Source organism: Cervus elaphus, chromosome 24, assembly GCF_910594005.1.
Source record: "Cervus elaphus chromosome 24, mCerEla1.1, whole genome shotgun sequence".
In the NCBI taxonomy this organism is placed as follows: domain Eukaryota; kingdom Metazoa; phylum Chordata; class Mammalia; order Artiodactyla; family Cervidae; genus Cervus; species Cervus elaphus.
This window is the reverse complement of record NC_057838.1, coordinates 57,185,749-57,199,705: the sequence shown is the minus strand read 5'-3', so window position 1 is coordinate 57,199,705 and position 13,957 is coordinate 57,185,749. Positions and strand designations below refer to the sequence as shown.

General features: G+C 45.2%; 1 protein-coding gene across 4 annotated transcripts in view; it reads left to right on the top strand.

Moving 5' to 3' along the window:
- CACNA2D3 (calcium voltage-gated channel auxiliary subunit alpha2delta 3) overlaps positions 1-13,957 on the top strand; it is an 846,876-nt gene that overhangs the window by 668,699 nt on the left and 164,220 nt on the right. For all 4 annotated transcript variants that reach the window (XR_006337469.1, XM_043885641.1, XM_043885642.1 and 1 more), the window contains 4 exons: positions 6,651-6,734; positions 11,643-11,714; positions 11,977-12,038; positions 13,422-13,489. Coding sequence is in view for 3 of the 4 variants with exons in the window: in XM_043885641.1 (XP_043741576.1) it covers positions 6,651-6,734; positions 11,643-11,714; positions 11,977-12,038; positions 13,422-13,489 (286 nt within the window). In the remaining variant the exon portion in view is untranslated. The remainder of the gene's footprint in view (positions 1-6,650; positions 6,735-11,642; positions 11,715-11,976; positions 12,039-13,421; positions 13,490-13,957) is intronic.

Below are 13,957 nucleotides of genomic sequence, written 5' to 3'. Positions count from 1 at the left end.
GCATTGCCCCAGCGCTGCTTGTCAGGATGCTTGCCATGCCCAACCGCGTCTATGCCCATTTGCTCCTCACGGCAGCCCCGTGTGCCGAATGATCTTACCTCCATCCTGCAGAAGAGCACGGTGCCCTGGGAGAAATGCAGCCCAGCCCTGGGCACACAGCCTGTAGGTGCAAACCTGGTTCAAACCACAGTCTCCCTCTGGGGCCCTGACTTTTCCCTGTTCTCCTAACTGGCCTTGTGAATCGTGACCTGCAGTTGGAGGGCAGAAGGTGATCCGTCACAGTCAGCTTCTGACTGAGTGCTTGCTTAAGGCTCACCTGGGCCTGGCTTGAGGCCTGATGAACAATCAGTGTCCAACAGTACTTTGAAAAGACCCTGATGCTGGGAAAGATTGAGGGCAGGAGGAGAAAGGGACGACAGAGGATGAGATGGTTGGATGGCATTGCCAACTCAATGGACATGGGTTTGGGTGGACTCCGGCAGTTGATGATGGACAGGGAGGCCTGGCGTGCTGCAGTTCATGGGATCGCAAAGAGTTGAACACAACTGAGCAACTGAGCTGAATGGAACTGAACAGTATTTTTGGATATGTGAATGGACAGATGAATGAATGAATGAAGGAGTGAAGGAATGAAGTGCCCAGTGGCCACTAGGTCATCCTTTCTTGTGCGTGGAGGAGAGAAAGACGTGTAACTTTTCCTTCTCAAATGGCCACTTAGCCTCTAAGACAGGAGGAAACCCAGGACCTCAGAGGAGGCGGTGAAGGTAGCCACCAGCTGAGGACGTGACTGCTCCAGAGAGAAACGTTTTCCCAGACAAGGCTGGTTCCCAGGCCCTGGCCATGCCCCTTCTCCAGATGGCACTGGTTTTGGGCAAGGCCTCTTCCTCTCCAGTTATGGGCCCCTCACCCCCATCTCCTTCCTTCCTGTTGGCAGCGTGGAGCAGCACAAACTGTTTATCAATTATTAGCACACATAATATTTGTTTCACAGAGGCTGCATGGATGTGTATAACTGACTTCCTTTAGTCTTTCCCAAAAGAACACAGAAAAGCAAAGGCATTCTTGTTTCGTTCAAACCCACATGAACATGGCCATCACCTTAGCCTATCCCTTTCTGCTTCCACAATCTATCTGCAGGTAACCCAAAGGGGCAGTCACATTCAGACGGTTCAACACTGCCAGGGAGGTTCTGGCACTTACGGCAGACCCCTGATGGTTCCGGCTGGCTCCTCAGATGGGTGCCCTTCTTGCCCCGTCCTTTTAGGCCACAGGCTGGTTTGGTGTGTTCACCACATCTGGCCTTTATTTGAAACTCCACCTCAAAGTATTTCATAGCACAGAATATCTTTCCTTATTAAATTCTCCCCCACATATTTTTTTCATAAAACAGGCACCAAAAACTACAAACCTACCCGTGGCTCTCAAAGTATCTGTTTATAAACCTTTGGAAACCGTTTGCAATTCGTTAATCACATTTTCAAAGGAAGTTACAGTTTATAGATACACTAACAAATGCCATATCCGATGCCTCAGCCCCAGTAACGAGATCCTCACGGAGGGGAAGAAGGAGTGCGGCGGGGACCCGGGATCCATCCCAGGCCAGATCCCATGGGAGAGGGGAGATCGGACCTGGGAGTCAGAGGTTCGAGGGTTTAATGCTTTCTCTGTCGCCCTCAGACTCCATAGCCATGCGTATGTCCTCTCGGGAAAAGCAGGTATAGAGGGTCAGCAATGCCCAAACACAGTGGACTGTCTTGATTAGCAGTGAGGTGTTTTACAAATCACAAGTTTCTAAAGAGTCATTAAAGTAAAGTTTGTGAACACTTCACTTAAAATGTACTTTTAAAAAATGGTTCATTTAAAAAGAAAAAAAAAAAACCACAAAACTAAAGACACTTAATATATACAGGTTGGAACTGATGACTACTTATGCTTGAAACCTAAGACAGCTTTTTAAAAAAAGCATCTTTAAAAAGAGAAGGAGGGTAATGTGGAGAGAATGTGTTGGTACATGAAACACCCAAGAGTATAAAGATTGCAGGCGAAGCTTGATCCAGGCACGTACACCGTGCTTTCAGGACTCTGTTCATGTCTTTTCTCTGCCTTCTCTGCACTGGCTTCATTCTCAGGAAGGCTATCTCCAAGCAGTGGCAGAGCTGGCTACAAGGAACTCAAGTTCCCCTTCTGCCTTAGTGATGCTAGTAGACAGAGAGCTACTTTTTCCAGATAAATCCAAGAAAGCATCCCAGATTGAGTCTCATTTGGGTTGGTATGAGTTAAGTCCCCAGTCCTGAGCTACTACTCACCACATCCTGGAGAGTTGTGGGTCTCCTTCACATACTCAGGTCATTCATTGGCTTCCCTCCGAACCAGGATGGTCTTGCCATCCCTAGAACTGCATTTACTGAGTGTGAGGTCCATGGGGATTCCCTGTAGGAAAACCAAAGAGATTTCCCTGAAATATGTGGGGGATGAGTGGTGGTGGTCCATAGCCCAGGTATCTTCCTAATGGAGATCTATTCTCTAGCTGAGCAATAAGTTTTTTTCTTTTTTTTTTTTTTTTAACTTTTAAAAGCATTTGTGTTTTTGGCTACACTGGGCCTTTGTTGTTGTGTGGACTTTCTCTAGTTGTGGCAGGTAGGGGCTGTTCTCTAGTTGCAGTGCATGGGCTTCTCGTGGTGGTGGCTTCTCTTGATGCTGAGCGTGAGCTCCAGGTGCATGGGCTTCAGCAGTTGTGACTCTTGGGCTCTAGAGCGTGAGCTCAGTAGTTGGGGTGCACAGGCCCGGTTGCCTCACAGCGTATGGGATCTTCCTGGACCAGGGATCGAACTGGTGTTTCCAGCATTGCAAGGTGGATTCTTAACCACTGGACCACCAGGGGAGCCAGCGTTCTTTTACCAAGAGAAAAAGATAAAGTGGATTTAGGATCATCATTCTGAGTTTATTCATTGTCCTTGACCAGTTCTATCTATGCCCATTGACTTTTTCTTTTGTTACTCAAAGTAGTCACTCTGCTACACTACTGTATGGATTTCTGTTTGTATTTTAAGAGCCTCACCCATTAATAAAGACTCAAACAGAAAGTATTGACTGTTTCATACCTACTTCACTGGTTTAGCAGATATTGTAGAGGGGCATTCCAAAGGGTGTATCCCTGGTCCCGTCTGTTTCTTTCAGTGCAGTTAAATTAGAGACTTGCTGGAATATGATGACTTTCAGGCCAGCATGCTGGGAAACCTTTCCTCCCCTTACTCTCTAGTCTCTGCTAGTTTCTTGAATACTAATAGTGCAGTGTACTGAATTTCTTGAGTGGTTTTATTAAAACAATGAAAGAAGATATCTAGGAATGGTCAAAAGTCATGGGATCCATCTCTGTGGATTCCACTTTTGCCAGGTATCATCTAAAAGGACTTGGGTTCTGTAGCACAGGTGTGAAGTTTTCTGCCAGGAGAGTCTCAAGTCCCAACCTGGTGTTTAGTATGTAAGAATCTTACACATGAAGAGGAGGCATATGAGTGTGACTATCTGACACCATCATCTTCAACAAACATCTTCTTCCTGCCTAATGTCTGCACAACAGTGACCCAACAAATTATTCAGTGGGTCTCCTTCATGTCAAGGAAATGACATATTAGACGTTTGTATGCCGTGAGCTAGTGTCTTCACCAAGGTTATTACTTTTTCAGGACTTACACTAGCCACATGCATATTAAAGGTTTGTTCCATACTGAACTTGGAGTGTGCTTACCATCTTACATACAGTACCTAGTTAATTGTCTCAGCCTACCTTGGCTGCAGAGGTATTACTGTTTTTCACAATTTTGCAGTTGAGCCAGGAAGGAAGGAAGCTTGGAGCAGCTGAGTGCCTTACTTCATGTCACATGCCCAGTGAGCGGCAGAACCACTGTGCTCACCTGTTCTAACAAAGACAGGGACACACTTTCTCTAAGGATGAAGGACTTTGGGGGTCTTTTAAAATTCCTTCCCTCATGGCTCAGCTGGTAAAGAATCCACCTGCAATGCAGGAGACCTGGGTTTGATCCCTGGATTGGGAAGATCCACTGGAGAAGGGAAAGGCTACCCACTCCAGTATTCTGGCCTGGAGAATTCCATGGACTGTATACATGGACATGTATAGTCCATGAGGTTGCAAAGAGTCAGACATGACTGAGGGACTTTCACTTTCTAAAATTTTAGTGGCAGTTGAAATAATGGTGGCTCAGACGGTAAAACGTCTGCTTACAATGCAGGAGACCTGGGTTCAATCCCTGGGTTGGAAAGATCCTCTGGAGAAGGAAATGGTGACCCACTCTAGTACTCTTGCCTGGAAAATCCCATGGATGGAGGAGCCTGGTAGGCTACAGTCCATGGGGTCGCAAAACGCTGGACACGACCGAGCGACTTCACTTCACTTCACTTCACTAGCCGTGAAAATTTGGTCAAGGGCTTGGGGGTATGTGATATACTGGCTATGTGATCTTATTTAACTTGCTGTAGGCACCATGGAGAGTAAATTGACTATAGGCAGACAGAATTAAGAGTGATAAATCACAAACAAGTCCTTGGGAAAGAATGAAGCACCATTTAATTGACTTTACTTATATTCTTAGGACCTTGTGCTTGCTAGGTGTCCAATAAATGCATGTTGACAAAGTGATTAAAAGAGGATTTTGAAGTGACCAATGGGAGAACTTCCTCCAAAAGACAGCATATACCTAGCATTAGACTACCCAAGAAACCATGAAAGTTTTACCTTTGTTGGTCAGAAGCTGAGCTGCAGAAACTTCTGGGCTGCCTAGTGGCTCCCAGGAATTATTCTTACCAACATGGAACCTGAGGACCATCAGTACAGGTAACAGAGGTCCGAGAATGTCTGACTCTAGGGCTTCTTAGCATCGTGTGCCCCTCCCCCATCCCACCTCCTCACCCTGAGAAGAGGTGAGCACCCTACTGCCCTCCTTCCTGTTCCACCCGCTCAGCCCCAGCCTGGCTCTCTCAAGGGCCAAACATAGTGAACTTTCCATAACAGGATCCAACTGTGAATCTGCTATCGTTTACAGCCGCTTCTGAGGGAACCACTTCCCTTCCTCTTCATCTGGAGTGGATCTGATGTCATAAAACTGACCGTGACTGTCTGTTAATTGAAAACCTGAGAGAAGGGAGTAGAAGGGCGGTAGACCAATATGGTCAGAGCCCACTCCCCCTTAGAGCTGAGGCAGCCTTCCTGGGTGGTAAGGGCGGGTACTCTTCAAGGACACCCCAGCGTTCCTGAAATGCAGCCCAGAGGGAAAACAACTTAGCAGGAAAACTGCTGAGTCCCATCTGGCCCCACAGTGATGGGAGACCTGCCCTGCCTGGCCTCTGTCTCCTAGATCCCACTGCGGGGCCAGCGTGGACCTCTTTGGCCCCATGCACCAGCGGTGGTTTTCTCCTCCACACCGAGCGCTTCAGCACCTGCCTCCGTAGTAACTGAGCAGTGTCCAAAATGGTAACCTGTGGTCTGGGGGTCTTAAAACACCTAGAGTGGTGCTGAGTTAGCATCCTGCCCATTAAAGCCAAAGCTGACTAATTTAGAAACAAAAGGAAAAAAGAAAAATAAAAGCTATACATACATAGGTATTTTTTCCAATATGCCATCAGCCATATCTTTTGAACTGGCACAGGGGTTGCTTATCCTGAGCCTGCAGCAGAGGGCAGACTTTCCTACATTATAAATACAGCATTAAGGTCCCGAGACACAGGAACAGCCAGACCCAGGACTGTCTGATAAAAGAGTGGGCTTGCCAGGTGACTGTAACATCAGTGCTTTAGGGAGAAAAAAAACTCAAAAAACTTCCTGTGATATTAATGCACTCATCAGCTTTTCCAGGGAGATGTGCTAATGGCCATTAAATCTGGCAGTGATTCCCAGTCTCCATGCTCTTTGGGTTAAGTAGCCCTGCTTATCTCAGCACTGCTGTGGCCAGTGTAATAGCAAGTGGAAGGTTCCATGTGTTTGAGAAATGTTACCAGGATGCTAAGGCCAAATATGGAGATCAGAATACAGACTATGTAAGATTCCCTATCCTGTATCATGAAGTTGTGTGCTATAAAAGCTTTAGATTAGATGAGAAAGGCTCCATTCCACACACAGAATGTCCAAGGATGGGGGAAACTTTGCTTCACACCTGGCATGTTTAGAGGTAAGGAGTCTACCAGGTAAATTCATATGAAACAAAGAATTGGCTTGTATACTTACTCCCCCTCTATCTGCTCAGCGGTGTCCAACTCTGCAAGCCCATGGACTGTAGCCTGCCAGGCTTCTCTGTCCATGGCATTTTCCAGGCAAGAATACTGGAGTGGGTTGGCATTTTCTTCTCCGGGGATATTCCTGACTCAGGGATTGAACCCTCATCTCTTGCGTCTCCTGCATTGGCAGGCAGATTCTTTACCACTGCGCCACCTGGGAAGCTCACATGTTTGCTAGTGACTCAGTTCAGCTTTCCTGATCTTGAAAACTCAGGAGTGCCCCTCTGCTTCTCCCTGGTACCCTCCACTCACAGTCCTCAGGCATGAACCAGGAATTCAGATGAAGGTTGCCCTGGCCGGTGGTCTCACAGAAATATTTTCTTCGTTTGTCATATGCTTTCTCTCTCTTCCTCTTCCGCCAGTACGAAGAAGGAAAAAAGCGGAGGAAACCCAACTACAGTAGTGTTGACCTGTCTGAGGTGGAGTGGGAGGACCGCGATGATGTGGTAAGCAATTTGATTTCAAGCCTGGTGAGAAGAACGCTGCGTTTTACCCTCCTCTGCCTGGAGCCAGTCAAAGAGGCCCACCAGGGGAACACCTGGCCATCAGAGGGATGCAGAGACCATGGGCCCTTGTATGCATTTGGGGTTTTATAACTCTCCTGCCGGTAGGTCCACGTGCAAATGTGTTTCCAGCCACCCTGCCTGCTTTGTGTAGTCTAAAACCATCCGCATTTGGGCTCTGGTTCCTTCTGCAGCCGATCAATCTGGACTCTTTCTGAGTGCCATTGATGGGACCTGCGACCCTCGGGGGAGCCTGGCCAGAGCCTCGCGGGGCAGCTGCACAGCCAGGGCCAGAGTTTACCTGTCAGGATGCCAGCCAGGGCTTGGCAGACCCACTTTCCTCCTCTTTGGTTGACTGCCCTGTTTCCGGGGCCATCCCCGCCTTTCCCCTTTCCACGCCACACTTTAGTAACACATGCTTGTTTCCCAGACAGCTTCAGCCTTCAGGACTGTATCAAAAGTTTTCCTCATGCCTACGATTTAGCCTCAGCAGTCTTCTTGTTCCTTCCTCAGTAAATCAGATTTGTTAGACACGCCATCTTTTGTGAATCCAGGCAGACTGTCCTTAATTGAATCCTAACTTCCCAGGGTGTCTGGATCTGGACCCTTGCTCTTCCCTTTCCATATGGAGCCTTCATGCCCAGGCAGTGTTTCTCTACCTGTACCTCCCTGATTTGTCTGAGGGCCTTTCCTGAGCTTCATCATTGCATCAGCATTGTTTCTACCCCTCCCTCTGTCTTGCTTTCCAAAGGGATGTTGAGGGGAGCCATTTGAAATGCACAGGCTGGGTTCCTGTGCTTTCAGAAATACAGCCAGCATCATGGTCCTCTTGCTGCTTGCTTTTCCTCTCTTCACATCCTCTGCAACCTGGACATTACTTAGCTAGCATAAATCTCTGAGATATTTCCTTGCTTGTAAAATGCAAGAATCATATCTGTTTTAGACATTTAACCTATTTCCTTCTTCATCTGGGCTGTCTCTTTTAAGCCCCAATTCAGACAAAATCTTTGCTGTTTGATTTAAAAAAAAAAAAGTCTATTTCCTCATCCATTCTCTTTTCCCAAGTGCTGGTGACCTGACGTCATGTCAGCTCAGTGACCTGGTATAGTTTTGTATCTTCTTGTTCTTTAAACATCATCATCAGGATTCATGTCTGGGCTTTTGATTGTACCGCACCTGATGTACATATCCTACCTTTTCAACCTGCTCCTAACCAAGAAGCAGGCTAGCACAGTCCTGAGGAATGCAGTTCAGGCATTTGCCTGCCTGGTTTCAAGCCCCACGTCTCCTATTTGCTGGCTGTTGGTCTCAGGCAAGCCGTTATCTTCTCTACATCTCAATTTTGGTATAGGTTCTTTTTTCTCAGTCAAATGAGTATGATGGCAGTAGTACCTCACAGAACTATTGTGAATGCTAGTGTGTTACTCAGAGAGGGCAATGGCACCCCACTCCAGTGCTCTTGCCTGAAAATCCCATGGATGGAGGAGCCTGGTAGACTGCAGTCCATGGGGTCGCTAGGAGTCAGACATGATTGAGCGACTTCACTGTCACTTTTCACTTTCATGCATTGGAGAAGGAAATGGCAACTCACTCCAGTATTCTTGCCTGGAGAATCCCAGGGACAGAGGAGCCTGGTGGGCTGCCGTCTATGGGGTCACACAGAGTTGGACACGACTGAAGAGACTTAGCAGCAGCAGCAGCAGTGTGTTACTGTATTGAAAGATACAAAAGTGCCAACATTGTTGCTTGAACATGGTGAGCATTCTGAGTGGTAGCTGTTATTAGTATTATTCTCAGTATTATCAACCCTCAAATAACCTTCTTATTAATGTATGTCTGTTGCTAAACTATATCATGTAATTTTAAAGGGTGCATTCCATTATTTTGCTTTCTCTTCCCTCTCTATCAGTTGCTTTATTTTGACTTCACTGAATCTTTTTGTTTTCTTTCCAAGAAGTTTTGAACCCTGTCATCATCATGCTTCTCCATCCCTTTCTTCATTTTTTTACATTTTAATTGACATGGGAGGCAAACTTGATGCTCATTCTTACTTGGGAGTCCCCACATCCAGGAAGCTGGCCTTCTGCTTGTTAAACACTAGGCAGACACCTGCACTTATCCTTTTTAGGTTTCCTGAAGAGATCTATTACTTGGCTCATCTATACCCCAGTTGTCAGTCATCATCACCTGTCCCCAGGTTGATTTTCCGTGAGCTGATACCACCTTTAACTAATGATGATTTGACAGATGCTTTCTGTTTCCTTGCCCTTTTCTTCCTTTGTCATCGGATTCCCAGCTGTGTCCCTCACCTTGACATGATTGCCAGGACTGGATTCTGTGTCTGCCTTCAGAGTTCCCACACCTCTAGCAAGTCAGTGCTCTTATTCTTCACCAGTAGGTCTCTGGTTTTGCGTATTTAATTTGGGTCTCTTGTCTCCTTGAACAGAAGGTGCAGTTGAGACATGAATTCCTTCACTATCAATGTGCTTGATTGTGAAAACCCTAGTCACCATTTCTCTCCTAGGGATTTGCACATCTGATTAGAGAATTCTGGAATCTATGTAAAGCATCTTTGTGAAGGCTACACAAGTGCCCCCGTGCCCATGTGTCTGCCAGTGGGGTTTGCATAAAGGTAGCAGAGGGCAGTTTAAGTCAAGATCTCGAAAACGCCAGACAGGCAGAGTCAAGGAAGAAGCAGCATGTGTCTGCCCAGCTGTGGAGAAATTCTTGGAAGGAGCATCCTACTTCTCTTGGCAGCTAAGCTTGTGTTGAATTTCATGACCACATTTATAACATAGACCCTATGTACTTCCAAAAATGATGTGAGGTCATATCTGTGTCAAGCAGACTGGAGTTTGAATCCTAATATTTTAAGCTATTGAAAGGAGTCTGACATGAAAGAAAAGTGAGGCGGATAATAATGAAGATGCTGCTGGCTGGTGAGGATGACCATGGAGGACAGCTCACACCTATGAATGCTTAGGGTGTACAAGGCACTCTTCTACATAGTAGCTCATCAGATTCTCACTGCAACTTTATGAGACGTGCTATCATTAGTTCCATTTCACAGAAAGAGAAACTGAGGCACAGTGGGGGTCAGTGATCCGTTCAAACTTCTGGCTCCAGAGTCCATTTCTGAATTACGTGCTGTCCTGCCTCAGTGTTCAATACGTGTAATCTATTTCCATTATAACTGAAGGAAAGGGAAAGAGAGAAAGTGAAGCCGCTCAGTGTCTGACTCTTTGTGACTCCATGGAGGATAGCCCACCAGACTCCTCATCCTTGGAATTTTCCAGGCAAGGGATACTGAAGTGGGTTGCCATTTCCTTCTCCAGGGGATCTTCCCTACCCAGGGTTCGAACCCTGGTCTCCTGCACTGCAGGCAGGGAAAGACTACACTAATCATCTAAGCTTCTGCCTCCAGAAAGTATTAGTGACCCTGGCCTTGGACCCTCCCAGGTCCTGGCGCGAATCATCCTCTGCTACTGGGAGTTGGGGGTGGGGTGGTGCTGAGGCATGGAGAAGCTTACCTAATCTCTGACTCGCCTGGGGAATGTGAGAGGGGCAGGTCCCAAATGGCTTTAGGCAGGCACCAGAAAGAGGAAAAATGAAAACCATGTCGAAGATAAATCGAGCTGTTCTTAAGAGTTAGAAAGTAGACTTAATTAGGACCAGCTCTCCCCATCCAAAACCACAAAAGTTAAAATGGGAAAATATTTCCAGAAATGCCCATTATGTGTTGTTAAAAAATATCTAGAGTAAAATATATGTTTTATTTTATACATGCCTCCAGCTAAAAATTATGCTTTTACTCTCTTGCACAGAAGATGGGAATGTGAACCCAAATCTAGACAGGCCCCGCATCAAATTTAGGTTGCTTGCAAGCACTGCAGTTCTCTATCGGCCAGATCTTATTCAAGCTCCTCAAAGGAGAAAAGAGGGGAAAGAATTAAAAGAAAAAAACAAGCATGGGGCTGGGAAAAAGCCTTTCCTGACAGGCTGTGGCATGTCAGCATTTGCTCCTATTTCATTAAATGGCCTTCCAGTCGTCTCCTATTGGTGCCCATGATGGCACATCTTTCATCACTGTGTCTGCTGTCCTTCTCTGAACTCACAGAAGGGCCACAAGTAATTAGCAGAGATCAGCCAGGGGTGGGGGAAGGGACGAAGGCTCACGGTTCCCAGATGAGACCTTCAAAAATCAGATGCAGGGTTGCCCCGTTCACTGCCCATCAGCCTCAGTCAGGCTTTTCAGTGGCCCAGATTTCTCAGAGAGTATTTGAAGATGGTTCATGCTGTGAAAAGCTAATCCCTGTCTTCCAGATGGTTGGCTTTTGAAAACAACCAACCAAACAAAAAAATTACTATATAGGAAAATATCTTTAACTTGATTGTGTTTTGAAAAATTATTTTCTCCATAACAAACCAATACCTTTTGTGAAAATGTAACTTGTGCCCTGAGATTCCTTGTTTCTTGAGTATTTTAGCATTTGCTGGGGGTTCGTTCCTTGACTCTCAGGATTTAACATTGTACAGGTTTTTTTGGTCACTGTTGCCCTGAGGTTTACATGAGCACCCCAAATTGAGGTTGATGGTCCTTTATTTATTTTTATTAGCCTCTCTCCCCCTAGACAAGAGCAGTTGGCTGTTTATTCTTCCAGAGTCGCATTTCAGAGATCTGAGAATAGAATTTAGACTTACTGCACAAGTACACGAAGAGTGGATGGGGAAATGGCCCAGCCCTGCATACACAAGCCACCAAATATGCATTCAAGCTAGATGGTGAAAGGTGTCCAAGACAGTATGGTAACCCTGGGAAGAACTAACCCCGATTTTCTTTTATCATTTTAGTTAAGAAATGCCATGGTGAATAGAAAGACCGGGAAGTTTTCCATGGAGGTGAAGAAGACAGTGGACAAAGGGGTACATTTTTCTCAAACATTCTTGCCGCTTAATTTAAAACAAACCACTGTGAAAAATTAGCTTTGAAAGCTCTATCTGGAGTAAATATCATTCACTGAGCTCATTTTTCTCTTGTCTTTACTTATCTCAAACAAGATTCATGTAGTACTGTTAACCTGATCATAGTGTGTCCATTTATTTTTATTTATTTCTGAAAACTTCACCTAGCAGACTAACCATGTTTTCTTTTCTCTACGACTTTTTTTTTTTTTTTTCAATCTAGAAACGGGTTTTGGTGATGACAAATGACTACTATTATACAGACATCAAGGGTACTCCTTTCAGGTAGAGCTGACCATAATACATGGACATTCCATCAGACCCATCAGTTGTGTTTGTACAAAACCTGCTGACACTCTCAGAGCTCATCATCTGAAGATAACCAAACATCCTGCCTAAAGGCTGGAAAGAGTGAGGAAGGGGCTTTTCCCAGGCTGCTTTTGTTTTTGTTTTCCATAAGGGGAAAAATGGTTCAGGCTCACCTAGGAGAACTCATTCAATTTGCCATGGCTTTGCATCTCATTATCAAGCAGATAAGCTTTGGGGGTTCCAACTAAGGGTGGAGAGATAAATTCAGCGGGTTACCAGGGTCCTTAACCATCTAACTTGCTGCCCTTTATTTCCATGATCAAAAAGAGATCCTTCACACTTCGAGGCAGCATATTCATCCCTACGTGTTGCGCTTCGGTTTTAATTTCTCCGTACTGTTCCTCTGTGCTTGTCTGCCTTTCAATCCTGTTATTTATCTTTGTAAAAAAAAATCTTGAAAATTGCACCTTCCCCCTTGCCTGCTTTCTTATGTGGCATTCTAAAGTTTCCCACTTTTAACTTAGTGTGATGATGCTTTTTGTAAAAAGTTATTTTGGTAGGGCTGCTCTGTGTTCTTCAACTGATGCCTCACAGGGCTCAGGGAAAAAAGAGTTTACTGACTCTGGATCCATCGTAATAAAATCTGTGGTGTTGTCATATATGGCCAGGGATCTTGGGTGAATTCCATTTGGAACCAGAGCACTTGAGGAAACACATGACTGCTAAGTGGGTTTGCCAAACGATGAGACTGTGTTATCAAAACATATTCTCTGACTTTAGGTGAAAAAGGAAGGAGCTTAAATCAAGACTTTTAAGAGTATGAGAGTGTGAAAAATCTATCAGACAAGGAAGAGGGTTGGGCAAAGAAACCCACCATACAGTCATGTGGTTGCATTCAAGTGACAACAGAAGTGTTCATTTTTGCCATTGGAAAGGGGTTAATTTTCCCTCATCTCAAACTCTATGGTCTGGAAAGACCCTTGTGTGGCTAAATGTAGGGCAGGGGATGCATAAAGCGGTAATGAAGATTATTAGGGCATGTAGCTCTTACAAAAGCATCTAAGAGAAGGGCTTGCTCAAGGGCTTGTAGCAGTTTGCCACACCTCTTTTAAACATACTCTAGAGCCACCCATTGTTGCTGCACTTCCGATCAGAAATTACTTTGAAGCAGCTGATCAAATCTAAGATCAGCACCAACTCTAATCAGTGGAGTTTTGAAAGTAAACTTTTGGAAAAAAAAAACAACATTGCTTACAGAGCATGAAATGGAAATGTGAAAATGGAAAATAAAAAGTTAGCTCACAAGTCTGTTCCAGTCAATGTTATGGATTTCAAGATCTGCTTTGTTTCTCTGCACAGTTTAGGTGTGGCGCTCTCCAGAGGCCATGGGAAATATTTCTTCCGAGGGAACGTAACTATTGAAGAAGGTAAGATGCTGTCTTTATCCATCTTACTCCTTTCATGTGGGAAGAAAGCCCTGAAGCCAGCCATTGGGTTAGCTGAAGAATTTGCTCAGCTATCCAACCCTTTTTCTAATTCCTAGACATTTGACTCAACCATTTACCCCCCTGATTTTACCTTGCTCTCTTAGACTGTTTCAGATGCCTGGGACTCCCAGATAGTGGGGGCTTTCCTTATGGTTTCATTTATTTATGTTGTGCTTTTATCCACAAAGTTGTCGAGGCAACTCATAGGAATCATCCATCTACCAGCTGTATTCTTCTCATACATAAAAATCAGTACCAAGAAAAATATGAATTAGTATAAAAACTCAAGCCCAGGAAAAGGAAAACAAAGGTAGGCAAGCCTTAGTCTTCTCCACATTGAGCTACAAATTTCGCTTGTGTTTTGAGGCAGCCTAGGTCGAAGGGAAATGTGATCATTCAAATGATTTA